General features: G+C 40.0%; 1 protein-coding gene across 4 annotated transcripts in view; it reads right to left on the reverse strand.

Moving 5' to 3' along the window:
* KCNN2 (potassium calcium-activated channel subfamily N member 2) overlaps positions 1-26,733 on the reverse strand; it is a 364,306-nt gene that overhangs the window by 120,906 nt on the left and 216,667 nt on the right. For 2 of the 4 annotated variants that reach the window (XM_059693866.1, XM_059693865.1), the window contains exon 5: positions 26,052-26,147. In XM_059693866.1, coding sequence (XP_059549849.1) covers positions 26,052-26,147 — 96 coding nt within the window. Of the gene's footprint in view, positions 1-26,051; positions 26,148-26,577; positions 26,700-26,733 lie in introns of those variants that run through there. The other 2 variants (XM_059693870.1, XM_059693867.1) reach the window with 2 other exon arrangements.

The raw sequence follows: 26,733 nt of genomic DNA on the forward strand, positions 1-26,733 counted from the left end.
CTATAAAGCAGACACAGGTCTGAAAAGACCCAACAGTCTTAACTCATTGAATGAAGGAACAAACAATCTATCCATGTCAATCACCAAAATGGCATCACCATATTACCGAACAATGCAAAATCTCCTGGTCCAGGCAATGACTTTAACAAAGAATCTATGAGACTTAACTGATTCTCTTTTTTAAGGCAGTGGTATATAGAATCATGTGTAAATTTTAGAAATGTTCTGCTCTAGATTGTTGTTAAAAATTGATGTAGAATAATGGATTATAATCTTCAAAGTTCTAAGGTTTAGTCCAGAAGTCTATACACAGAAAATGAGACTTGGAAGAAAATGTAGAATATTTCACCTTTGGTGGTAATGTTCTTTTTCACCTTTGATAAATAAAATCTGGGGGGGCAGGGGTGGACAAAAACCCTCTACTGCAGACAGGCAAGAAGCTGGAGAGCCTCTGAGAACAAATGCTTCTGAAATGTCATGAAACCTAGTCTCAGAGTCTCCCTCGCAGCACTGGGCTAGGGGACTTCCTTCTTTCCTTTCCCATGGACAACAAAAGGCTGCTGGAGCTGAACCCATTGAAGAAGCTGGGAAAGAAGAAGGTCACCAGAATGACTCCTTAGCTCAAATGCTCGGAGTCTTAGCAACTGGGAACACATCTCAGAAGCATGCAACACAAGAGCCTGAAGTCTAAGTACAAACCACAGGGAGAATTTTTTCAGTTGTTTTATTGTGCTGTGTTTTATGTTTTCTAAGTGAAGCCTTCAAAGTTAGTTAGAATAGAGCATTATAAAACAAACCCAGTCTGATGGCAGTCAAGGTTAAGCAAAATGCACTAACTTCCTTTTAAAAACATTATAATTGGAGCAAAACGGTCCAAGACATTTTCAGACACAAAGTGAAGAATGGAAGTGACTCCAAGGACATACTACAAACTAGAAGAAACAGAACCCAGAAGAAAGGAATGGGAGCAACAAAGGAACAAGTAAGCATGCTAGTAAGTCTAAGTGAAAATTGACTGTAGTCCTAGCTGGTTTTACTCAGTGGAAAGAGTGTTAGCCTGCGGACTAAAGGGTCCCAGGTTCGATTCCAGTCAAGGGCACATGCCTGGGTTGCAGGCTTGATCCTCAGTAGGGGATGTGCAAGAGTCAGCCAATCAATGATTCTCTCTCATCATTGATGTTCCTATCACTCTCTACCTATCCCTTCCACTCTGAAATCAATAAAAATATATGTAAAAAATATTTTTAAAAAGAAAGAAAATTGACTGTAGATAATTATAAGCACCAACCTCACTTGGATAAGGTTGGAAAAGCAAGATGTAAATAAAATACTGGACATCATAGATGCAGGGAGGAAGGGAGATTAAATGAAGGGCTTTAAGAGTCATTATATTGTGTGGCAGAATGACAGAATTTCTGATTAACTTCAGACACCATTAAAAATATATATTTGGTAAAATTTTAAGTGTAACCACTAAAAAAGGAAAACCAATTGTATAACTTCTAAACTGTTAAAGCAAAACAGTGAATTTTTAAAAATCTTCACATCACAAAACATAAGGAAAGAAAAGAGAAAGATAGAAGTAGTGAGAAAGCACTATGAATTCAAAATAAGTGTCAGAAATAAAGTATAAAAAGAACAGTTGCTATAATCAATGTAAATGAACTAGACTATACATCCAAAATACAGAGTAAAAAAATAATGTAGAGTAAAAAAATAGAGCAAGTTGTAAAATGATAGATATGGCAGAGCATCTATGAGAAATGTAAAGAAGTACAAATACTATAGATTGTTTGTAAATGCATTTCTATTTTATTAGCATATGCAAGCATGGACTGGAAGGATACACATCCATTTCTGAATGGCAGGAGCCTCTGTAGACAGGAGAAAATGAGACTTGGAAGAAAATGAAGAATATTTCACCTTTGATGGTAATGTTCTTTTTACCCATGATAAATAAAGTCTGGGGGTGGTGTTGGTGTTGGGGGAGGGGGGTACAAAAACCCTCTACTGCTGACAGGCAAGAAGCTGGAGAGCCTTTGAGAACAAATGCTTCTGAAATGTCATGAAACCTAGTCTCAGAGTCTCCCTCGCAGCACTGGGCTAGGGGACTTCCTTCTTTCCTTTTTCATGGACAACAAAAGGCTGCTGGAGCTGAACCCATTGAAGAAGCTGTGAAAGCAGAAGGTCACCAGAATGACTCCTTAGCTCAGCTGTTCAGAGTCTTGGCAACTGGGAACGCATCCCAGGAGCATGCGATACAAGAGCCTGAAGTCCAAGTACAAACCACAGGGAGAATTTTTTCAGTTGTTTTATTGTGTTGTGTTTTATGTTTTCTAAGCAGAGCCTTCAAAGTTAGTTAGAATAGAGCATTATAAAACATGTTAAACCCAGTCTGATGGCAGTCAAGGTTAAGCAAAATGCACTAACTTCCTTTTAAAAACATTATACCCGACTATGTCATGGCTGCCATGAGTTGTTATATTAATAGTTACTTTTCTGGTTGAAAAAAACAACATGATAAAATAGACAGTAAGTGCACATTTGCCACAACTAGCCATGCCTGAACTAATGTAATGGAGTCCTAATCATGAGGACTAGCTCTGAATACCGACATGATATGACCAGTCAGTCGGGGCTGGTAACTTATCACTTTATGTTCTTTGAATTCATATTAGACAAATAGCCTTTCTCCCTGTTGCATTAAAGAAGAAATAATCAGATGGGCCATAATCAAGTTTGATTTTCTCCAGAACTCATGTTAGGTCCATTTTTTCTATCCTAATGGCCTAACATAAAACTACTCTATCCTAACGGTAGGATGCAGAAAATAAGGAAGGTAGGAAGTACAGTATGTTAAATTATTTGTCGGATGGGAGGAGGATTGGGGACTGTGTGAAAAAGGTGAAGGGATTAAGGACAAGTTGCCAATTATAAAAACAGTCATGGGATGTAAAGTACAGCCTAGGGAATATAATCAATAATATTGTAATAATTATATATGATGGGTACTAGACTTATTGGAGTAATAACTTTGTAAGTTATATAAATGTCTAACCACTATACTGCACACATGAAACTAATATAATATTGTGTGTCACTGTAATTGAAAAAAAAATTAAAAATATTTTAACACGGGAAAGTAGAAAGTAAAACACCACACACTTCTTAAGGAAGGTTATACAAAAGAAGCAACTATCTTGTGGCGGTAAATAAGGAGTACAACCCATCTGTGGCAAAATAATTCTGAGGGGCAGAATGTATTTTCTGTCATTTTAGTCATCTAGTTCTTTACCTTATTCAGAGCATCACCTGTCCTCCTCCCATTCCTGAGGTTAATGCTAGTGACAGAAATTTAGAATGAGAGGAAGAAATCTCACTCAATCTTTCAGATGGCAGGATTTTTAAAGTTCTATACTTATTTTGAACATATTAAATTCAAAACTCAGGCTACTACCAAATTGTGATACTGAGGATATATGATAGTTAAATTGGTAGAGAATACACAAAAACCTCAAGGAAAATAAATAAAATCAGCTGACTCTCTGTTCTACATTCTAAAATCTGGAGAGGTAATAGAAAGACTGGCTAGTGTATTGTAAATAAGATTTCAATGAAATTTAATGGAGCAAATGTTTTGAGCCTATACCACAAGTCAGCCTTTAGGGGAGAAACAAAATCAATGAAACAGTCCATGATGTCAAGGACCTCACAATATAGGGGAGAAAAATCTGTACAATTCACTGGTTAGAATTCCACTGGGAAGGTTCCACCACAATCAAACATTGTGATCTTGGGCAAGTCACTTAACTTCTCCATACTTCCCATTCCTCAATGAGATAAAAATGCCTACTACTCTCAGTTATTTATGATTACAGGGCAATGTAAGCATGGCCCTTTGCACACTCGCAGGCACACAGAGAGGGCTAAACAAATATTACCCATGTGCACCATCATCGTGACAGTATTATATTAGTACAAGAGGCTAGTGAAGGAGGAAGACAAGTAGGTCAGCCTGTGGGATCAGGAAACGCCTGCCAGAGAGGGAAACCTGAGCGGGTCCAAAGGCAGATGGATGAGAGTATATATATTCCAGGTAACAGGTGCAGCACAGACAGAGGAACAGAGAGCTGAGAATGACATATAGCTTTGGCTCTTCAAATCGTTTAGGATGGTTCCAATAATGTGTGTGTGTGTGTGTGTGTGTGTGTGTGTGTGTGTGGGTGTGTACACAGAGGGGGGGAGGGGTAATGCTGTTAATGATTAATGAGGCTGAAGGGATAGGAAAGATCAGATCACAAAGAAACTTATAAGCCCAAGGAGGGATCTGGCTTTTCTTCAACAATATTCACTATATGCATTGAAGGTGATCCTCATGGATGACATCAGTTATATACATAAAAACAAGTAGGTATTCTCAAATTTCAAATATGAAACAGTACAAGCAAACAACGTAAGGTTTTAGTGTCCAGGGTCTAACTTACATTCCATGTTAAGAAAAAAAGGGAGAGAGAGTAAAAAGAAAAAGGGAGGGAGGGAATGAATGAAAGAAAAGAAGAGAAGGAAGGAAGGAAGGAAGCAAACACGTGCAGGCAGGCAGGCAGGAGAGATAGAAGACTGATGGCCTGACAGTTCATGAAATCTTCACACTCACCACTTTTAACAACAAGGAAGGGGTCACATATCTGCTTAGCTTTCCTATTAGAAGGTAGAGCATTTCACCAAACCAAATTCATTCCATGTTTATTAAAGTAAACTTCCTAAGAGAGGGACAAATCTGCACATGTAGAAATAACATGACAGTTCCCTTAATTATATATAATAATTAAGGGAATATATATAATATAAGAGAGGAAGGAAGAGGGAGAGGGAGAGAAACATCGACGATGAGAGAGAATCACCAATCTGCTGCCTCCTGCACACCCTACACTGGGGACCGCGCCCTCAACCTGGGCATGTGCCCTGACCAGGAATAGAACCATGAGCTCCTGGTTCGTAAGTCGACACTCAACCACTGAGGCACGCCTGTTGGGCAATGATTATGTTTTAAATTGAGTACCTTCCTTACTCAAAGATTCATAATTTATCTGCATAGAGAAGTAAAGGTAAATTATATGTTTAAGGTAACAGAAAAGAGACAGACAGGCTGCCACTCACTTCTCCCTCCTATACTCATGGTACATACAATTAATCAATCAAAGTCCTTGCCAGTACAGCCCTTCTGTGGTCTAAAAATCATTATCAATGCTATGCTACAGTCAATTACAAGTCTCCTTTGAAAGAAATATTTCTTTGGACTACCAAGCCACTTAGTTTGGTTGAGTTTATTGCTACACTAGGGAAATATGTGAAGGTAAATGTTATCAGACCTGAATGAGGGGTTAAGGTGGGAATTACAGAGTGGAGCACAGTTATGGCACAGACTCCGATACTGTCCAAATTTTATTAGTCACTAGCATTCTTTCCCATCCTCTACTTCTCTTTCATGGATAATTGAGTATTGGCTTCTATGCTTTCACTGCAGCTCTTTCTGAACAACTAGAGACATATGAAAAAGACTAAACAAGACACATTTTATCGAAGGATTAATTATGGATATAGATTGTTCTACCACAGTCTCCTTAATCAACTATGGTGAGTTAAAGGTAACATAATGTAAAATTCAGAGGAAACCATCTCCTTCATCTATATTAAAATGAACCCAATGTTTGAATATCATAGCTTTTCAGGAAGTCATTACTTCACTTTATAGTTTTAACTGACATGGAAAATTGTACTTTCCTGATATATTCCAAATAAAATTATACCTAACAGTAAGGACCATGTTACAAAAAGAACAGAACCTTTGAGGTCATAGATTTGAATTTGACTCTCAGTTTTACTATTCACTAGCTGAATAAGAATTATAATCTACGTTAAATGAGACAATGTGTATAAATAGACTTAGCACATTGCCTGTCCACAACAGATACATGACACATATTGGTTATTTTAATACATATTAGTTATTTGCCTTTCCAAAGAATAAAGCAGGTGGCTAACAAACCCTGACTTCTCTTTTACATTGCTCAACAAGTTTCCACAGTAATCATGTTGCTGGTCTCCTATTCCTTTCCCGCACCCACTGAGAAGCATTATGTGCCTCTTACTTTATCTTCCAATATGTCCCTTTTGCCTGATCTTCCCTCTTACGACCATAGTTATCCTCAGGCAGTCAATATTTTAGCATATTCCTTAAGAAATATCACTTTCATCTCAATGTTACCTTTGTCACCACACCTAATTTTTAGATATTCACTAAATACCATCTGAGTGGAAGAGTAATAAGAGAATACAGGGTCTACACATACATACCCCACTGTAGTCTACAGGTTCAAATTCAGGAACCAGAGATTTAGACTAAGAAAACCTGTCCAAAGTCTTCTGAAAATTGCACAAAACCTAGTTAAACAGTTCTTCCACTAACAGTCATAGATTGGTTATTATAGCTATGGGCAAATTAGAAAACACTTTTATAAGAGACTCATTGTTTCTATTAACTTCATCTTCTATACTCAAGAAGGTTCACACATTCACAAAAAGTTCACTCAAACAGTCTTTAAACCAGGAACATAACATTAAACACAAACAGTCCAGAGAAAAGTTCTCAACATGACTAGGTCCCATCACATGGTTTAACACAGGCAAGTTGCTAATCCTGGGAGTGGCCGATGTCCAGAGATGACAAAAGGCTGCATAAATGGACAAGGGGAATAAAAGCTTTTCATTAGACAAGAGAACTACTGAGTCCCGGGAGGGAGAGGAATTGTCTCCCAGGGTGGCTTTCTTTTTCTGTCCTAACATGCATAGAAAGAGGTGTCTAAGTCAAATGCCAAAAACAGAGTAACTTGAGTTTCCTAATGTTACCACCTGGACACAGAGAACATAAATGCCAACACTTGAATAAACTGACTACAGATTTACTATTTCCCCTAGAGGCAGCAATGATCTCATGCAGACACGTATACATCAAACCACTGTAACCGAGGTTCAGGCGGGCAAATATGCACTGCCAACAACAATTGGCTTTATTTACTAACCTCAGAAACGGCTATCTGTCACAGAAAGGATCAGTGGCACCAGCTGACTTGGAGGTCTTATGGATGCCAGAGATGGTCCCCTATTAAGACTAACTGAAAAGCTAGAAAACCCACTGTAACAGCAATGGAAGTCAGGATTGCACTGCAGATTATTAATAAAGTAAAACAAAGAGAAAACATATGCCGTGGCCATCTAAGTTGCTATCAACTGAGCAACCATTTTCAGCCTATTTCTGAACCATGATTAAAATATGGAAAAAGTTATATACATGAGTGAACATTAAACTCATGGCTCATCTAATAATAGGATGATAATTTATCATTCTCTTACAGGTACAATTATCTAGATCCATGAATATTATCATATTCTTCCAAGTTAAAGAGGAAATTGTACAATCAAAAGGTAGGATCCCCACCCAAACCTTAATGCCCAGCACAGTCCTGGCACTGTCAGAAAGAAAATATGGACAGGAGAAGAGGACTTGCTCCTGCCATGGCCCCTCCCCTGGTAAGTTCCATGGCGTGATGGATGGCAGCATACAGTGGTGCAGCTGGTGATGCCCCTTGGGGGCAAAAATATGTGTAATGAACCAGCCGTATGCTGTACCAAGGACACCACCATTCTCTCCCGCCTTGACTGGCCCCCGAGCACATCATGCAGTCATAACAGAACCCCATGATCCTTATCCCCAGTTACATGAAAAAAAACAACTGAGGATCACAGAGGTCATGATTAATAATGGCGAATGCAATAAAGACAACAATAATCACACTGTCTGTGTGATTACCATGTGCTCAGCACTGGTCTAAGTATATAATCTCAGTATAACACTCACAGTCACCTCATGAGATAGGTTCAATTCTCCCCATTCCCCATTTTACAGATGAGAAACTGTAAAGTTGAGAGCTGTGACTACGTTGCCAGAAGCCATTGGTGGGAAGTTAGGAAAACCTGGGTTTGAATCAAGCTCCATTTCATGTCAGGGCTCTTTACCACTATGTGAAACTGCTGGGCAGCTAGAAAAAGGAGGGCAGCTAAGTCCAACTGAGTGAGGTGGTTGGCACGGAAAGCTGCCGGGCAGAGATGACTCTGAAGTTGAATTTTCATACAGCAGCAGGATTTGGACAAATAAAGGGGGAAAGGTATTCCAGGCACAGAGTCATGGAATACTGAACTACTTGGGGAACTGCAAGTAGTTCAGTATTGCTAGAGCAGAAGTGGCATATTGGGGTATACAAACAGAGCTGAGAGGGGTAGACAGGCAGATAGGGGCCAGATCATGAGAGCTGGGTTGTGAATCACCTACATTAAAGAAGGTCACCCTGACAACAACAGATGGCCATGAAATCACTTCAGAAGTGATGTGACAGAATTAGATTTATGTTTGGGTAGATATTCTTGCAGCAGTGGGAGGCTGGGCCACCTGAAAGAAGTGGGGGTAGGGGGGAAGAAGGAGAGTTGTCAAACTGGAAGCAGGGAGAATACATTCATACACATTAAAAATGACAAGGGTCAAAACCAAGGCAGAAATTCCCAAAGGGGCTTTGCATGCTCCTCTTAGAACATTCTAGAAGGAATGGTGTTTACTTACAGTTGTAATTTTTTGTGCATTAGAAAACATATGCAATTATACTAAAATCTGTAATATTACAGGTATTGTTACTTAAAATAAGGTCAAAAAGAGTTGAATTAAAGAAAAATACTAAATATAGTATAAAATAACATAAACATTAAAATATAAATAAAATATAATATATGCTATAACATATACTAACATTTTAACATATTTTAAATCAATTTGATATAAATATATATTTTATATAATATATCAAATATGTAATATAATATAATCTATAATTATATTAGATATCATACTACAATAGTGTATATGTAATATATTATATTGTCACAATACATAAGTATATATAAGCCTCAATATATAATATGTATAATATATGTATATATAGTTACATATTACATATTGTACATTATATTATCACTAGAGGTCTGGTGCATAAAAATTTGTGCACTGGCGGGGGGGGTGGTGTCCCTCAGCCCCACTTGTGCCCTCTCACAGTCTGGGACCCCTCGGGAGATAACGACCTGCTGGCTTAGGCCCACTCCCGGGTGGCAGAGGGCAAGCCCAATCCCTAGGTGCCTGACCCGCAGCCCCTGGTCGGGCTCAGAGCAGGGCCGATTGGGGAGTTGGGGTGCCGCCCCCTGTCATGCACAGAGCAGGGCGGATCAAGAGTTTGCGATGCCACCCTCAGTCATGCTCAGGGTAGGGCCGATTGGGGGGTTGCGGCGCCACCCCCTGTCACGCACAGAGCAGGGCAGATCAGGGGGTTGGGGCACTGCCCCCTGTCATGCACAGAGCAGGGCCCATCAGGGGGGTTGGGGCTCCGCACCCTGTCATACAGAGAGCAGGGCTGATCAGGGAGGGGGTTGGGGAGCTCCCCCCTGTCACGCACAGAGCAGGGCCGATCAGGGGTTTGGGGAGCTCTCCCGTCACGCACAGAGCAGGGCCGATCAGGGGGTTGGGGAGCTCTCCCCTGTCATGCACAGAGCAGGGCGACCAGGAGGTTGTGATGCCACCCTCAGTCACACTCAGGGTAGGGCCAATTTGGGGGTTGGGGCACCGACCCCTGTCACACCCAAGGCATGGTCGATGGGGAGGTTGGGGCGCCGCCCTGTCACCCACAGAGCAGGGCCGATCAGGGGGTTGGGGTACTACCCTCTGTCACATTCAGGGCAGGGCCGATGGGGAGGTTGCGGCTCCACCCTGTCACACACAGAGTAGGGCCCATGGGGGGGTTGGGGGGGCCGCACCCTGTCACACACAGAGCAGGGCCGATCAGGGGGTTGGGGAGCTCCCCCCTATCAGGCACAGAGCAGGGCCGATCAGGGGGTTGAGGCGCCTTCCCCTGTCACGAACAGAGCAGGGTGGATAGGGAGGTTGTGGCCCCGCCCCCTGTCACACACAGAGCCGCAGGGAGATCAGGGGGTTTGGGCGCTGCCTCCTGTCACGCTGATCCCAGTCCCGGGAGGCCTCTCAGCTCTGCTGATCCTGGTGCTGGGAGGCATATTACCCTTTTACTATATAGGATAGAGGCCTGGTGCACGGGTGGGGGCCGGCTGGTTTGCCCTGAAGGGTGTCCTGGATCAGGGTGGGGGTCCCGCTTGGGTGCCTAGCCAGCCTGGATGAGGCAATGATGGCTGTTTGCATCTGGTCACACCCCCTTCAGGGTGGGGGTCCCCACTGGGGTGCCTGGCCAGTCTGGGTGAGGGGCTGAGGGCCATTTTCAGGCTGGCGGGTGACTGAAGCTCCCAACCGCTTCTTTTTTCCTTTTTTTTTTTAATTCTTGGATTTATGGCTGTCACTGGAGCTGAGAGCCGGCTTTAGCTGTGAGACCTCGCTGCTGAAAGCAGGTTTCTGGCTTTGTTAACTTTCTGTATTTGAAACTTTGTTGCGACTCCAGCTCTGAGATCCCGGCTGACTGAAAACAGGTTTCTGGGGTTTTGTTTAGCTTCTATATTTGTAACAATGTTTCTTAGCAACTCAGAGCCCAGCAGCGGCAGGCGGGGAACGTTGGAGTCCTCCATCACTGAAGCAAGCAAGCCTCCTGTTCGTGTCAGTAGCCTGGCTGCCGGCCGCCATCTTGGCTGGCAGTTAATTTGCATATCGCCCTGATTAGCCAATGGGAAGGGTAGCAGACGTACGGCTAATTACCATGTTTCTCTTTTATTAGAGAGGATAATAATATACAACATAGTATATAATATGGTATAATATAAAATATAATTAAATATAAATATAATAGAGATTACAGGAGGACCTGGGAAAAATCAAAGTTCATAAACGCAGAACTAAGGCATTTGAGAATGTTACCAGGAAGCAGAGGTAACACCTGTAGGACCCAGTGACTCTGTGCAGGGGTAGGGGGGGTGAGGAATAAGGAGGGGAGATGAGTGGGGGAGGAAAAAAAACCAAGCTTCCTCACTGGGGCCCTGGGTGGATAGCGAAGCTGAAGTCCTTGGCTTAGAGAGCAGTCCTTTGCTAAGAGAACACATGAAAGAGGTTAAGGAGGGGCCTGGGGGAATAGAGAAGGCCTACAGGACTTCCAAGGGGAGTTGTCCATGAGGCAGCTGAGAGTGAGTGGAGATTATCTATATAAAATAGAACTTTAATCAGTAGGGAACATAAATAAGTAAATTAATAAATTATACACACAGTAATATTCCAGACCTACAGAAAAAAACAACACTCTACTACTTCCCAACTTAATTTGTGATTTTTTAAAAATGAAAAGTTATGGAATTAAAGAACAATCAACTATAAAACACTTTCTTCAAAATAGGAAACAAATGAGCCCCACTTCCTGATGGAGGCCAGCTACACCAACAGTGTCATGAGACTGTAAGGCAGCCCCAAGCTAATTTTCCTGAGACTCAGTGACAGAATACAAAGGGTCCGAGACGACCAGACTCTCATCACTGGACTCCACCAGAAAAGACTCTAAGCCCCAAAATTCCTGCTTAGACCCCCAATGAAAGTAGTTCCTACTACAGACATTCTACTCCTACGTGATGACATAAGTTTAATTCCAACAGGCCATGTCACCACAGACCCAGAAGTGCAAGCTCCTACAGGGAGACTGAGGATTGGGGTCATAGCAGAAATCTTCACTTCCCAGGTTGCCAGCAGGTCTGCCTGAACCTCCACAAAACACATACCTTAATAAGACTAAAATCAGAGCACAGAATAAAAATTACTTTTCATACAAAGGCAGAAGGAACATTTTTGTGCCTGTTTCTCCCTGCCTTTCTGGACCATCCTGGGCTCTAACTCAAGGGTCAGCAAATTTTTTCAGTAAAGCACCAGAGTAGACACTTTGACTTTGTAGGCCACATGGTCTCTGGTGCAACTACTCAGCTCTGCTACAGCAGTAACAGACAATATGTAAACAAACAGGCATGGCAGTGTTCCAATAAAACGTTATTTGTAAAAACAGGCAGGCTAGATTTTCCCAGGAGACCAGATACCCGTGAGCTCTAGTTTGCCATGCCTTTGCTCGAACTAATCAAGTATCAGCCTTTTCTGGCCAATTTCTGTCTCTCCAGAACTTAGCTCAGCCACCTTGGAATACAGGGCATTATTACCCCCACCTCCCTACCATGAGATCCTCCTACACTCTAGACTCTGCTTCCCTGCGAGGGCTACAGTACTTATTAATAATAATGATGGAAGTGTTAACATTTACTGAGTGTGCCATGTATAATGTGCCAGGTGTCATGCTAGGTTCTTCATAAACACTGTCTCATTGAATCCTCCAAACAATCTAATGAGATAGGTATATTTATCATCTCCACTGTGCGGATATAGAAAATGGGGCTGAGAGGACTAAAATTTTCTTCTCATGGTCATCTGGGTGAGGCTGAGCTCTAACCCCAATCTGTCTAGATCCAGAGCCAGAGTTCTTAACTGTCCCCTGGCTGCTTCCCAAAAGCACATGTGCCTGTCCAGATAGCAGGTGTATCTGTCCAACTGCTCGTCCTCCCCTGTCCTCTGGGGGGCTATCCTTTGTGTTGCCTCCCACACCCTGTTGGACAGTGACAGGCCCCGCCAGATGGCACCCACTGCCTCCAGGCTGTGGCTCTTCCACTTTCACAAAGTTTTAGCACTCAACATAAATACAAGTGCCAAATACCATCCACCAGGACCAGGAAACGTTATGTTTATGCCTATTTGTCCTCCCTCCAGCAACAGGGACGCACCCAAGGGTATCAGAGAGCTGCACGTATCCTCAACTTGTCCCTCAGGATCAGAGTCAGCTAGGGAATCCTGACATGGCTGGAAATCTCAGAACACAGCGTGTTTCCCCAGACTATTCCCAACGGAAAATAAGGCTGGGGCGCTGAGAGCAATGGCCTATGTAAACACACCCAGTAGCAGCCTCAGAGATTGCTGGGTAGGGAGGGCCCTCCTTAGAAGAAAGAATCCAATAGGCAAATTTAAAACAAAGTCAATGAAATGATTTTGAAATCCTGCTCTTATCTTCCTGGTAAAGAGGACCAGATTTGTAGTGCTTTGTTGTAATTTCCCCCATTGTGTTTAAGGAAAAAGGGTAAAAATCAACTGTTTTAATCCTACAGTAAAGGTACAGGTCATAATTATACCAATAGAGGAGAAAGAAATGAGAAAAAATGAATGAAAATTCATGTTCAGCCTGGGAATCACCTTGGTTTCTGAGCTCATCACCTCTACTCCTCCAGCCTCCCAATCCTATTCCCTTGCATTGGCTGAGTAGGTTCCCATGTGGCAGCATGTCATCATTCAGGTCTTAAAGATGAGCTTTCATCCCACCCTCCATCCCACTGATCATCTTGTAATGTGCGCTCCTGCACGGCGGTGCAGAGAAGACCGCTTGTTGCTGGGCAAATGGTGCAGAGCAAATGCTTACCCGCTGATTATGCCGTGTGGTTTCCATGCAGGATGTTCTGACATGGGCTTGTGGGACTAAGTCCTTAACACATGTTCGCTTTCTTTCTATGGCCAGTTGGGGAGAGAGAGAGAGAGAGAGAGAGAGAGAGAGAGAGAGAGAGAGAGAGAGAGAGAGAGGGGGAGAGAGAGAGAGAGGAGGAGGGAGGGGGGGAGGGGCACTTGATGGATAAATTATTTCGAAATAGCTGCCACTGAAGCAATCTGTGTACACGGTATCAGACTTCAAGAGACAGTGACTATGACAGCGCGTGGGCAGGATCATCATCGCCCAATGCAAGGAACGCCCAAGGGACAGATTCCCAAACATGAAGCAGAACCTAGCCAACACATAGCAGCTAAAAGGTAGGGATAGTTGTCCAAAAGGATAAAGAAGATTGTGCGAGATAAATGTACTGAAGGAAGAAAAGAACACAGATTGAGTTTTTTAAATGATATACAAAATCTATACAAGCCAATGAATTCCAAATCAAGGAAATTTTTTAAAAAAGTAGTTTTCAACCCTAATAACAGTGTTGCTGCTTCCTCCCCTGCCTCAAAACAGGCATATTGGATATTTCTCTTTGTAGTACTACTGCTTAATTTTTGAAAGTCTGACCAAATGCATTTTCACTAAGTATCCTCTTTGACATTGGCAAATAGAAACAAATAGTGAAGATCTTGAGTAAAATACTAATGCAAAATGTATAATGCTATTCAAAATATTTTTAAAAAGCAAAAAAAAGACAGAACTCCTGGACATGGACAATAAATGGTGATGGAAAAATAAAATAAAATATAATAAATAGTACATAAAAACAGAATTACAATTTTGCAATATTACTACAGGTTTAGATAGCGAACTAATATCATATTTAACTAAATAAATATATCTTAAGCTATTCTCACTCCCAAGGACAGATATAAGAACATTTCCTAAGTATGGGAGGATTCACTTATATGAATATAAACCTATGGCAAGTTTCTAAAAGTTAAGATTCAGTCTAAAATTTTCATAACTAAACCCACATAAACTGAATTGTTATCTGTCAATAGCTTTGAATATATTCTAGAAGTACTAGATATGCCTTTGAAAAAGCATGAGGTGACTGTTATAAATCACACAGCCATCACTTTTATATCACATTATATGCAAGCACTTCAATAAATATTCAGTTTAATTATTATTTTTGAATGTTTTTAAAAAAAATCCATGACCTTAAGGTTAAATCCAATACTAGGATATAATTTCCTTCAGCCACTCAGTAAAAAGTTAAGCAATTTAAAAATGAGTACCCATATATTTTTAACCCTCATGACAGTAGACACTATTCTCAGAAAAGCACTATCCAAGGTCAAAACCAAGAAAAGAGTACTATAGTGCTTAATGCTTCCTCCCCAGAATTCAGGATGTTTCTGTTTAAACTAATCTCCAAATACTGCATAGAATGTCCTTGGAAGATCAAAACTTCCTGGTAGAAAGAAGACCACCTCACTAACCAAGCAATAAAGCCTACATATCCAAATTTCAATAGATTTGGATATGTAGGCTTGGATACAATTGCTTGGAAACAACTCCATCATAATACCTATTGGAAAACTATTATAGATAGTAGATAATTGGGTAAAAATACTCAGAATATTCAAGAGTACAAAGGACAAATTATTGATGTAGAATACTGGCTGTTAAAAATAGTCTGTCTACATGGTTCAGTTCAAAGTGTATGATGTCTCAATCCCAATGTGTTTTATAAATGCAAAAAGCCAAGTCCAAAACTCACACAACAATAACAAAAAGAGAGATGGCATAGTACAGATTCAACTAGTGAGATGAAAACAGAAAGGAGGATGCAAGCTCAATAAAAATCTAATCACTGGCCCAAGAACACCTTGAAATGCTACTTGTCATGTTAACACATCAACATTCTTCTTCTCAATTCTTTAATACCTGTGCTTCAAGCACTGTGGTTGGAGTGGTGGCATATGAAAAAACACTCTTACCAGACACAAACTCAGTCCAGAAAAAGAAAAGAAATTATTTCAATATCCTATACGCTTACAATTCTGTCAATAACAAGCTCATGTCGTTGGCGTGAATACAAGAGGTTGAATACCAGAATTTTCCATTATCCAAACGATTCCCTTTGCTCACATTTCAGAGTGCCTCATGTAAGCCCTTTAAGTCACCAAGGTCCTAATTAGTGATGAGGAGATACTGTCAGCTGTGCCCTGGATGCCTGTAGCCCTACTGCCCGCAGGAAGCCACACCTAGGTAGGTTTATAGGAGAAATGGTTATTTTAGTAAAAACTGCTAGTCATAACATTATAGTTCTGTAACACTAGTTTATAGACTTGATACACCTAGAATGAACATTTACTTCTTCAGATAGCCAATTTGCCTCAGGGAGAATCTGAACTGACTCAGTTTAAAAAATTGGCTATCCTTAATATAGATCAAAGCTTTTTTTTTTTTTAAAAAAAAAAAGAACACACACATATGCACAGTCTAGATTATTAATAAACTAATGGTCATTGTTCAAATGCCCACTTTATCTTTTTGTTCCCTCTCATAAAACTTGTAAAAAGAAAATCATTACTATTTCCCAAAGACCAGAGAGGCTGGGCTACAATTCTTCCCCTTCCACCCCAGTTAACCCCAAAAGAGCTAAAAATACCCAGCAGCTGACACCTAGGTAGCCATCACCACGTGCCAATCAGTGTTCTAGGTACATTGTATGTGTGTAATGTGTATATATACATATATGAGCATATATATACCCTTTCATTTATATACATACACATATTGAGTGTATGTATGTGTATACATACACACTCTCAATTCTCATAGCAACTCAATGAAAAAGGTTCTCTATATTCCCCATTTTATAGACAAGGAAATTGAAGGACAGAGAGACTAAATAACTTGCCCAAGGTCACACAGCTAATTAGTGGCAGAGCTGGGAATGAGCCCAGACCCAGTGGCCCCAGAGGCAGTGCACAAAGCCATGAGGCTGCGCTGCAGAAAACCTTAAACAACTCAAAGGAGAGTCCGATTGCTCTGCTCAGCAGGAAAGTTTTAGAGAAACATGTCAGAAATTATAATTTTTACAGCTGCTATAATAAAAAGAATTGGGAACATTTGGGGACAAAGTTATCTTCCAAAACTGCTTTCACACTGTTTCTACATAAACTTTAACTATTAAAAACGAATAGATCCTCTTTTACCAATCTGGTTAGGCAATACTGAGAAACCAAAGTGATGGAGAAATAGAAAGGTAGAGAAGCTACCCAGACTTACAAAGTACTCAAAATACTAACCGGTAAATTAGACCTAGACATTCCAGGAAATACCACATCTGTCATTTAACGAACTGGTCTGTAAGTACTTTAAAAATGAAAGGAGTAATATAAACGTTGTAATTTGTCTTAAATAATATCCTTTAACTCAGTAATTTCTTGCTTGGCAACTTATCCTTAGGAAATAATCAGATATGCTCACAAAAGTTCATCTGCAATAGTACTCATGTAAAAGTAATTTTAAATAGGTTCTTTCTAATTTTTCTTAAGGTCTAAAAATAAGGGAAACAATTAAATTGATTACATCTATATGGTGGGGAGAAATGGGGGCTACTGAGAATGTTTAATGGCATGGGGAAATTAATTGAAAGTTACATGAAAAGAAGACCAAATTTCTTATATAGATATATAGCAAATACTATGACCATCTACTTAATATAAAACATTATTACATAAATAATAATTACCTCTGGGTGGTGAGATTAAACTAACATAATCTTTTTTATGTTTTATAAATTCTCTAACTTGAATAGTTATGAAATTTATAATCTGAGGTTTGACAGTATGAAAGATGCTTCTCTGTCTCTGGATCTGTAAGGGGGAGAGATCAGCCAAAGGACTTGTATGCATGCATATGAGCCTAAGCAATGGACACAGACACCAGGGAGGCGAGGGCACGAGTGGGAGGATTGGGGGCGCAATGGGGGCATAAGGACACATATGTAATACCTTAATCAATAAAAAATTATAATCTGGAGAGAAAAACAAAGTTTTTAAGAGGAAAGGCATGTAGTCATGAAGCCTGCATTGTTTCCTTCTTGGATATAATAGGTGATGAGATTGCCTTTCACAGAGAACATGCGGACTTCAGCAAGGGATCGAACAGTCCTCATGACACTCTTGTGAGAAATGTGGGCTAGCTGACAGGGTTCACAGAGTTGTTATTATTTAAAAGGCTGTATCAAGTATCACAGATGAGAGGACAGCAACAACAGAAAAGTCCTGCTGAGTTCTGTCTGTGGCTCAAGCACAGCATCACTTTTCAAACTCACGGTTAGCGTAAAGCTAGGAAGAAGAGTTAAATGTGTCATTGGCAAGTGTGCAAAGCAGGTAGCAGACACTAATGTTGACTCTGTTTCTGGAACAGAATTTTACACAAATTTGAAACCTTGGATCTTACCAATCCCCTAGCCAGTCCACACATGGCATTTTCTGAAACTAAAAAATGTTTGTCAAATAAACATCAAAATTAGGATTCAAATCATTCTGACAGGATGAAACCTTGGTCTGAAACAAAGATGCTATTTAACAAGGTTAATAAATGTAAAACAAACATTCAGTTCAATTACAATTTTACAAGTGTTACTTGGCAACAGTTCCTGTGAAGCAATGACTGTTCTAGACTAATAACAGTCAATATCAGGGAGCATCTCTAATGAAGGGAGGTAACAACCCCATGGGCATCTGAGAGTACTGGGTACATTTCTGACCTTCTTCTCCACAGAGGGAATTCAACAAAACAGAGTAAGCCCAGAAGAATGTGATTGGGGACATTCAATGTCTGATGAGGAATAGTCAAAGAAACTGGGACTATTTAATTAGGAAGACATTGAAAGGGACTCACCCAATGTTTAAATGTTTGTTCTGTGGTTCTGTAAAAGGGGGAATCAATTTTTCCTTTTATACTGGAAATTACAGTCTGTCTTCTGTCTCTGTCACTCGACTGAAACAGCTCATCAAGGTCAGCAATGACCTTCAACTTTCCAACTTCAAAAGGCCCTTCTCTACCCCTTATTAACAGATGTCATGGTATTCCACACGCAGCACTGTGCCTCCTTACAACACTCCCATGTTCACCTCGGGTACAGTTCACTCTTATCTCTCTTTCCTAGTTCTTCCTTTACTCAACCTCTAGATGTCAGAGGTTGATTGACTGTCGACCTTCTCATCTTTCTATTCTCTCTCAGCAATTCTATTAATCCCTGTGGGTTTAATTAGTCTCTATGTTCATTACGCCCAAATTTAAATTTCCACTACAGACCTTTCCTCTGAACTCTAGTTTCTCTTGTAAAGTCAGAGGCATATCAAATGTATTATGCCAAAACATATTTCTGACTCCACGTCCTACACTTCAGTTTAAGTCTTCTACCTCCTGGCACCATACACTCGACTGCTCCAACCAGAATCCTGAGAATCATCTTTCTATAGTCCCTTGCCCTCACTTGTCACATCCAATCCACTAGGAAGTTCATTCTAACACCAATATAGATCTCAGATCAGACCACTTCTCCTCACCTCCACTACTGCTCCAAAGCCAGGTGATCATCTTTCACTATGACATGACTTGTCAAGGGTCTCCTTTTAGTCTCCAGACCAATCTCCTCAGAGCATCAACAAAAGATCTTCTAAAACGTAAGTTGGATCATGACTCTTCCATGCTTTAAGTGTTTCAATGACTTCCCTACTGAAGTTTGAAACAAATCCAAAAATCCTTGACATGCCCTATGACCCTTCAATATCATAACGTTGCATTCTCTCCCACCCCATCTGGGACCATTCTCCCAGTGTGGGACACACTGGTTTGCTGTCATGTGTTTGGGTGCAGTAAGTTCAGTCACCAGGCCTTTGCACAGGTTGTTCTCACAGATTCTGCCAAATTAGCTATTTCTTACCCTTTATGCCTCAGTTTAAAAGTCATTGCCTTAGAGAGTGTTCCTTTGATCATCAACCTTGCACCCCCAATTATTTTCTGTCTCAGTCCTTATACCTTTTTTCGTGGCACTTACCAGAATAAGGAGTTTGTTTCTTTACTTAATTTTTGTTTCCTTATGCTTGCAATGTCAGTTGCAAGAGGGAATGGACTTTACTGCCTTATCACTACTATGTTTGCAGAGCTAAAAAATTCTTTAGACTTTGTCTCAACATAAGAAAAATATTCCTAAAAATAAGAGCTGCCTGGCAATGGGACAGCCTTGTACAGATGAACTGACAATCATGGGAAGAGGGTTCAAGCTGAAAGTGGGCAACCACTTTTATCAAAGTTGACATAAAGGGAGTTCCCATGCTGGGTGAGAACTGTGCCAGATAACAATTCAGGTCTCCTCCACGCAGTTTCTAGTTTTATTAATAGAATGCTTAGGGAATTTCAGATTAAGAATATACTTTTAAAGTAGCAAACATCAAATTATTTCCTCATGAGCAAAAATTCCCTCTAAAACGGCCCCATTAGCCCAGCTGGTGTGGTTGAGTGCTGACCTATGGACCAGGAGTTCACGACTGGATTCCCAGTCAGGGCACATGCCCAGGTTTCAGGCTTGATCCCCAGTAGGGCGCTTGCAGGAGGCAGCCCATCAATGATTCTCTCTTATCATTGATGTGTCTATCTCTCTCCCTATCCATTCCTCACTGAAATCAATAAAAATATATTTAAAATGGCCCCATTAAACACCTTCTAGCCTGATGAAAAATAACCCCTGAAGTAAAACCAGTGCAGGCTCCCTCTGTGTGCCCTGCCAGATGTGGTTGGGACAATTACAGCCCACAGTGCCCTTCTTTCCAAGCTGTAAAAACGTGGCCCAGAAACAACTTGGCAGATCAAGCAAACCCACTTGTGGTAAACCTAACGTTCCACTCTTCATTCATTTGTGATGCTGCTCTGTAAACACACCAGGATCGTTTTATTTAGCGGCACACCCATTAATAATGCAGAGATCTTTGCACAGGCAGGCGGAGAAAATTAGTCCCGAGTGATTTCGTTACGACAGTGTCTACACTGAGTCAAAGGGACTGAGAGTCTCATTACAACTGATGTAGAAGTTGCTGGCAATACAGACCACCACATAGCAAAGCAATGCATGCAAGTTTTCTACTCTCTCTTTTGGAGTCTTACAGTCCCCCAGTAATTCTCATCTCCCTCACAGATAAAGCAGAGACCTAAAGACCATTCTAGGACCATTCCTTCTAGGTTTTCAGCTTCCTTCATCTTCACCAACCTCCTCCAAATTTTTTTTAAAGAAAAGTAAAATAAAAGTTGGCAAATATTTTATTCTGATGGCAACTTTACGATGCTTATTCTATTTATCAGATTAGACAATGCACCACTAGATTTTAGGGAATGTTGCAAATAAGCTTATGAGGCTATGCACTTTGTCCTTAAATAATTTTTCTCCAAAAAGTTTTTCAGGAAGGCAGTAAACATTTTAGAAGCCGAAGATATTTAAAATTCTGTTTTATAATATCCAGTGTTAACCATGCGATAGAGGAATATGTGTGGAAAGCAGGCAATGTCAACTCTGAGAACCTTTTTGAAGGGCTGGTGAACAATACCTTTCCATTTAAAACAAACTCCATTTGATCCAGAAATCTGACTACTGAATACTTACCATATGCATATATTCCAATCAGTAGATTAAAATAAGTATACCATGGTGCTCATTTTTAGCATTGCTTATAATAGCAAACACCTAGAAAACTCAAAGCACCTATCAACAAACCATAATACATCCATAATGGGATAATATGCTGCTGCTACAAAAGGATGAGACAGATTTCTATGCGCTGATAAGGAAAACTTCCAAGATATATTACAAAGTAAAAGCATGTGTGTTATCTCAAAACACCTAAGTGTTCATTCTTGAAAATTCTGGAAGCATATATGAAAAACTTCAAAGTGGTTGTCTCTGAGAAACAAGACTGAGAGTATGGAGAATGTGACTATTCTATTTATTTTAAACTCTTCTGTACTATTTGTTATTTTTACTATGTGTGTTTATTATTATTTCATTAATAAGAATAATGACTATATGCAGTATATTCTGCATGGTCTAGAAATGTCTACTTGCTCTCTGTAGGAGTGGGGAAGAGAACATCCTTTGTGTGGCCTAGATGCAGGAGCAGAGAGAAATTTTAATTTCTGATCTTCCGGTTTCAGATCTATATTGTCCATCTCTGAAAAGCTACCTTGAAAGAGAATGAGTAGAGTTATTCCACTGCAAACGATACCAAAGAAAAATCAGTGTTTCTCTAATGCTATTTATTATGTAATTATATTATTACAAAAATGAAATCAAACAAAAATGTTTTCAACTTTAAAATATAGCACTTTCCATTTTTCCAAATCCCACGATAACCAGAAAGATCAGACTCCAAAGAGCTTTCTTTTCCAACCTAGAATCTTGTGTTTGCTTAACTCAGAATACTAAACAACTCTTTCAACTAAAGCTGCTTCCCTAAGAGAAATTAGAACATGTTAGTGTTGAAAAGATGAAGTGAAATCTACAAAAAATTTCATGTTGAAAATCTTAAAGAGTATGTGAACTTTGTTTAGTGTTTATTCCATCAGAGAAATCCTTCCAAGCCCACAGAAAAAGTGGTGGCGGGGGGTGGAGGGGACAGACATAAAAAAGTCACGGGATACCATGCCTCTGGGTTTTTCGCCCCTATTAATTAGTATCAAGTGATAGTAACTAGCTTTCCAAATTGTATAAAAGAAATCTCTTTTATAGCACCTCTCCTTTGTCAGAGGGTTGTGATACATAGATAGGCACTTACCTAGGTTATTTTATTTATACCTTTTGTTCGGGGGGCGGGGGGGGGGGCGCTTTTCTGAAGACTATATGAAGTAAGGCCAGATGTCTATTGGAAAAAGTCTAATATCTTAGTAGCTGAAAACTCTGCCCACTAAATCTGATTTTCTATAAACCTACTGATAAAAAAATAGTGATTTCACTTTTTATTGGAGGGGTGTACAAGTAATCAATTAAATGAACAAGCTATAGCTTGATGCATTGAGCTGTCTGTGGTACTGAAAAATGACACCAAACTGAAATATATTGAGCTCTATTCTTCATTACACTATATTAATTCGAGCACTTCCGTCCATGACTCACCTGAACCATCTTAGTTTGTCAGTGTGTATATAAACATTATACAAAAGGTCACAGTGACTTGCTTTCCAAGGTTCTCCTTGGAAATGTCAAGGTCTCCCCATGATTTGTTAATCAATTCTGATATACAGAGCCAGAATGTTGGCTATTACATTTGCTTTTCCTGAATGCAGTGAGAAATCATACCATGTACCAAAACCAACACTAGTTAGCTCTCTCTCCCATCATCATGTTGATATGCTAAAAGGAAAAAAAAAATGCCATTTTAGACACATGCTACATCCAAGGACATGCTCTGAATGACAACATAATCCCTGCATTTAGTTCCTTAACTCAAAGCTAATAAATATATTAGAAATTCTTACTAGTAAACTGAGATTGCCTATTTGCCTAAGACTTATTAAAGAACTTATAGCAGTGACATCTATAAGTAAAAAATAAGTCTGAGAATTTGGTTTCACTGAGCTTCAGAAGTATTTGGACAGTACCACCAACTATCCTCTGAATCTATTAGAACAATCCTGTTTTATTTCTGGTTCTTGACTTCTAGGTCAGAATCTCCACATTCATGTGGTCAATTTCTATTTTTTTTTCTTTAAGCATTTCAGGTAATAATATAGAGCTTCAGCCTGAGGAAATCCCTCTAGATCAGAAATTTTCAACTGGTGTGCCATAAGAATTTTTGAAACATGCAATACCTGACTTTTTAGTCAGGGGCACTGACCGCTTTTCCTTAGATTGTCAGATAAAAACTATGACAACAGCCAACACAACTATAGCCATCCAGTGTGAATGAATCAAAACTATACCTATTTTTTGTAAGATTGGCAAATATGCAGAATTTTAGTAATTAGTTTATGTGTGCCATGTGATGGAAAAGGTTGAAAATCACTGCTCTAGATAAAATACTGAATGTAAAATCTATATCCCAAACAACTGGTATTACACAAGCATGTATTTTAAAATTCCATTAAGTGTGATTATTTGAATAGAAACCATATGCCATTTTAAATAAACCCAATTTAAAAAATCTAACATTTTGTAGTGTTTTATGACCCCAACAGTAGAGAAGTTTGTTGTGCTGATCTTCATTTTTCTCACTCATGCCATACATAACCAATATATCTATGCATTTTTGTAACAGAACTTGTCCTCAAAATTAGCCAATGAGTAGAATTCTTTCAAGTATGACATAATCTACAAAAATATGATTTCCGATATTTTATTATTTTCTGTAAGTTTCAGGAGTTCTAACATGGGATCAATTTTTTCTTACAGCCTGTAATTAACATTTGGCAGCTCCTCTCACACTCCTATGTTATTTCAAAAATATCTCAATAATTCTTAAAAAGTCACTGTCTTTAGGAAGACACTTGTTTTTTGATGTTAATACCATCCAATGTCCTCCCTCATGAATGCTTGTGTAGCTGTGTGCTTTTCAGGAGGAACATGTAATAACAGGAAGGCTGATGTTTATTAAAAAGTAAAAACAACAACAACAAAAAACAGCAAACGCCAAGGTCTCTTTCTAGAGTGAACTGAGTAAAACCACTCTGATATCCAAGAAAAAAGAATTAGTTACTTGATTTTTAAAAATACCTAAAATATTCTATAATTATCTTCTAAGTTTAACCCTCTTCATATACCAAACATTTGGATGTAGAGAGAAACCAAGCGAATGTCCACATTTCAGGGCTGCTGGCAAGCAGTAGCAGAATACAGCAGGAAGAGCAGGAAGCATTCTGGACTCCAGGCTTGGAGGACAGGGCCTGGTCATGCTCTGAACTGTCTAGCTGCGTGATCCAGCAAGCTACTCACCTCTTCTGACTTCAGGGCCTCATCTGAAAATTGAGTCAAAGAATTCTTAGACCTATTTTGTTCCTTCCAGCTCTGTCTACTCTTCAAGTCAAAATGAAAAGATACACTCATAGCGTTTGAATTACATTTTAGTATCACTTTAAAAGGTTTGAATCTCAAACACCTATGACCATTAGCACCTAATTAAAGAGAGATCTATGTAAGTTATTAAATTTTAAAGAGTTCAAATATGTATTTGCCTGGTTTTCCCAGTGCAGTTTTACTACTTACTCTAAATATTCTTTCTAATTTTCATTCTCTAACCTCATTCCTTCAAAATCGCACTTTTCAAAGTTTTTGCAAATTTGAAAGCAAGATGAAGTAATTTCTCCCTCCTCATTTGGGGTCATGTGCATTTTTATTTTGTTTGGACAACTGTTAAAATTGGTTTCTTCCATATTTAGTGTATATATATCTATATATGTATATACATATTTGCTAATTACTAACTTAAAATTAATTTAATTTCTAATTAACGCTCAGTTCCTTCAATGGCATGTTCTATACAATGTTTTAAATTCAAAGGCCACTCCTAAAAGACAGCAGGTCAAATTTTTAATAGTTCCACCAAATGTCTCACAATTGCTCCAAAAATATCGGAAAATACATACCAGTGTAAATTCTACACTGGAAAATCCCAAATCACTCCTAATTTTTGAAAACTCGATTTTAATTCACAAATCTTAACATATCCTTGACTGAAGGTTACAGCAAAGTATACCACTCAAAATACAACCCATGAATATTGTATAGAGGATTCTGAAGTTGTCAGCAACAGCCAATCTAACAATAGAGCTCCTGGCTGCATTTAAAACATTTTCCTAACAAGACTGCTCACAAGAGCAGTAGCCTTTGCTCTTGACTGACATTTTTGAAAAATGATGTAATGATTGTAGCTAAGAATCTATCACATACCATATATACAGAATTTGTATTCAAAACTTACTATTATTTTTTAATGATGGGGGCTATAGAAAGGGTTAGAGATTTCTCATGTCTTATTTATATACATTAGCTAGGAATATCACCAGCCTATTTTCTCCCCTAGGTTACACTATAGGAGATGATCCAAATGGATACAACCTTCCATAATGAGGCACCACTAGGAAGTGGTGGTATCAAACAAGAATACACGTTTACCCTTCAGACTAAGGCTAGTGCATAACTGACCTTAAGGACAAAAAGTGCAAAAGTGGATCACCTGAAAGAAGACAGGGGAAAATCTGAAGGGCTTGATAAATACATCCCAGAAATGACTGCATGCTTGCATGCTGCACTGTTTTGTTTTTAACTTCTTGAAGGAACAGGTCATGTGGTATGTAAGAATGCAGCATGTTTCTTCTGTAACCTCAAGCAAGGACATGAGGGCTTGGAAAAAAAGCTCTGCTGCCTTGAGCTTCTCCGGGCTGGAAGCATGACTCTGGGTCATTCATAAACAGCAGAACCTAAGTTACCTGTATTTCCCTGGCGTGGTACACGATGATCAGACCGAGCAGAATGATCGTGGAGAGACTGATAAGGCATTTCAGAGCTAAGGAATACAGCGACGCCTGCAACACAGTCAGACAGAAGCACTTTTAAGAAAGAAGCACTTTCAACCAACCACCTAGGCCCCTGAGTGGTGAGGGGTTGGGAGGGTCAGTGAGTCCCCCACCAAGTGGGCCTTGAACTCCCAGCTGGGTTGGGGGGACCCCTATCTTGGCTCTATGATCTGTCACATCACTTAGCCTCAAAGGCAAGCAAGAGGAGAGGACAGCTGGGAAGGCGGGTGACCAGACAGCCAAGCAGCGGGGTCTCGCCATCACAGACCCAAGTGCAGCTCCTAGCTCTAGGAACCGGAGAGGAAGTTACTCCTGAGTTTAAGCTCTCCGGGTTGAAAGGGCCTCCTAAACCCCGAGCACCAGAAGAGGAATAAAGCATGCTTTCCCACACACTCCTGGAACCACTTCTTTAATTTACCCAAACGCGCTGGGCACTCACTGTCTCCAGAACTTTGCGCACGGAAAGGCTTCCTCTCCGGAGTTGCCTTGCGGACTAAGCGTGCGCTTCTGAGCCGCGTTCACTGTCCCAGCGGGCACTGCCCTCCGATTGTCCCGGGAAAGCTCGCAACTGGCAGGCAGGGAGTTCCCGCCAGTG

This window comes from Myotis daubentonii, chromosome 4 (assembly GCF_963259705.1).
Source record: "Myotis daubentonii chromosome 4, mMyoDau2.1, whole genome shotgun sequence".
In the NCBI taxonomy this organism is placed as follows: Eukaryota; Metazoa; Chordata; class Mammalia; order Chiroptera; family Vespertilionidae; genus Myotis; species Myotis daubentonii.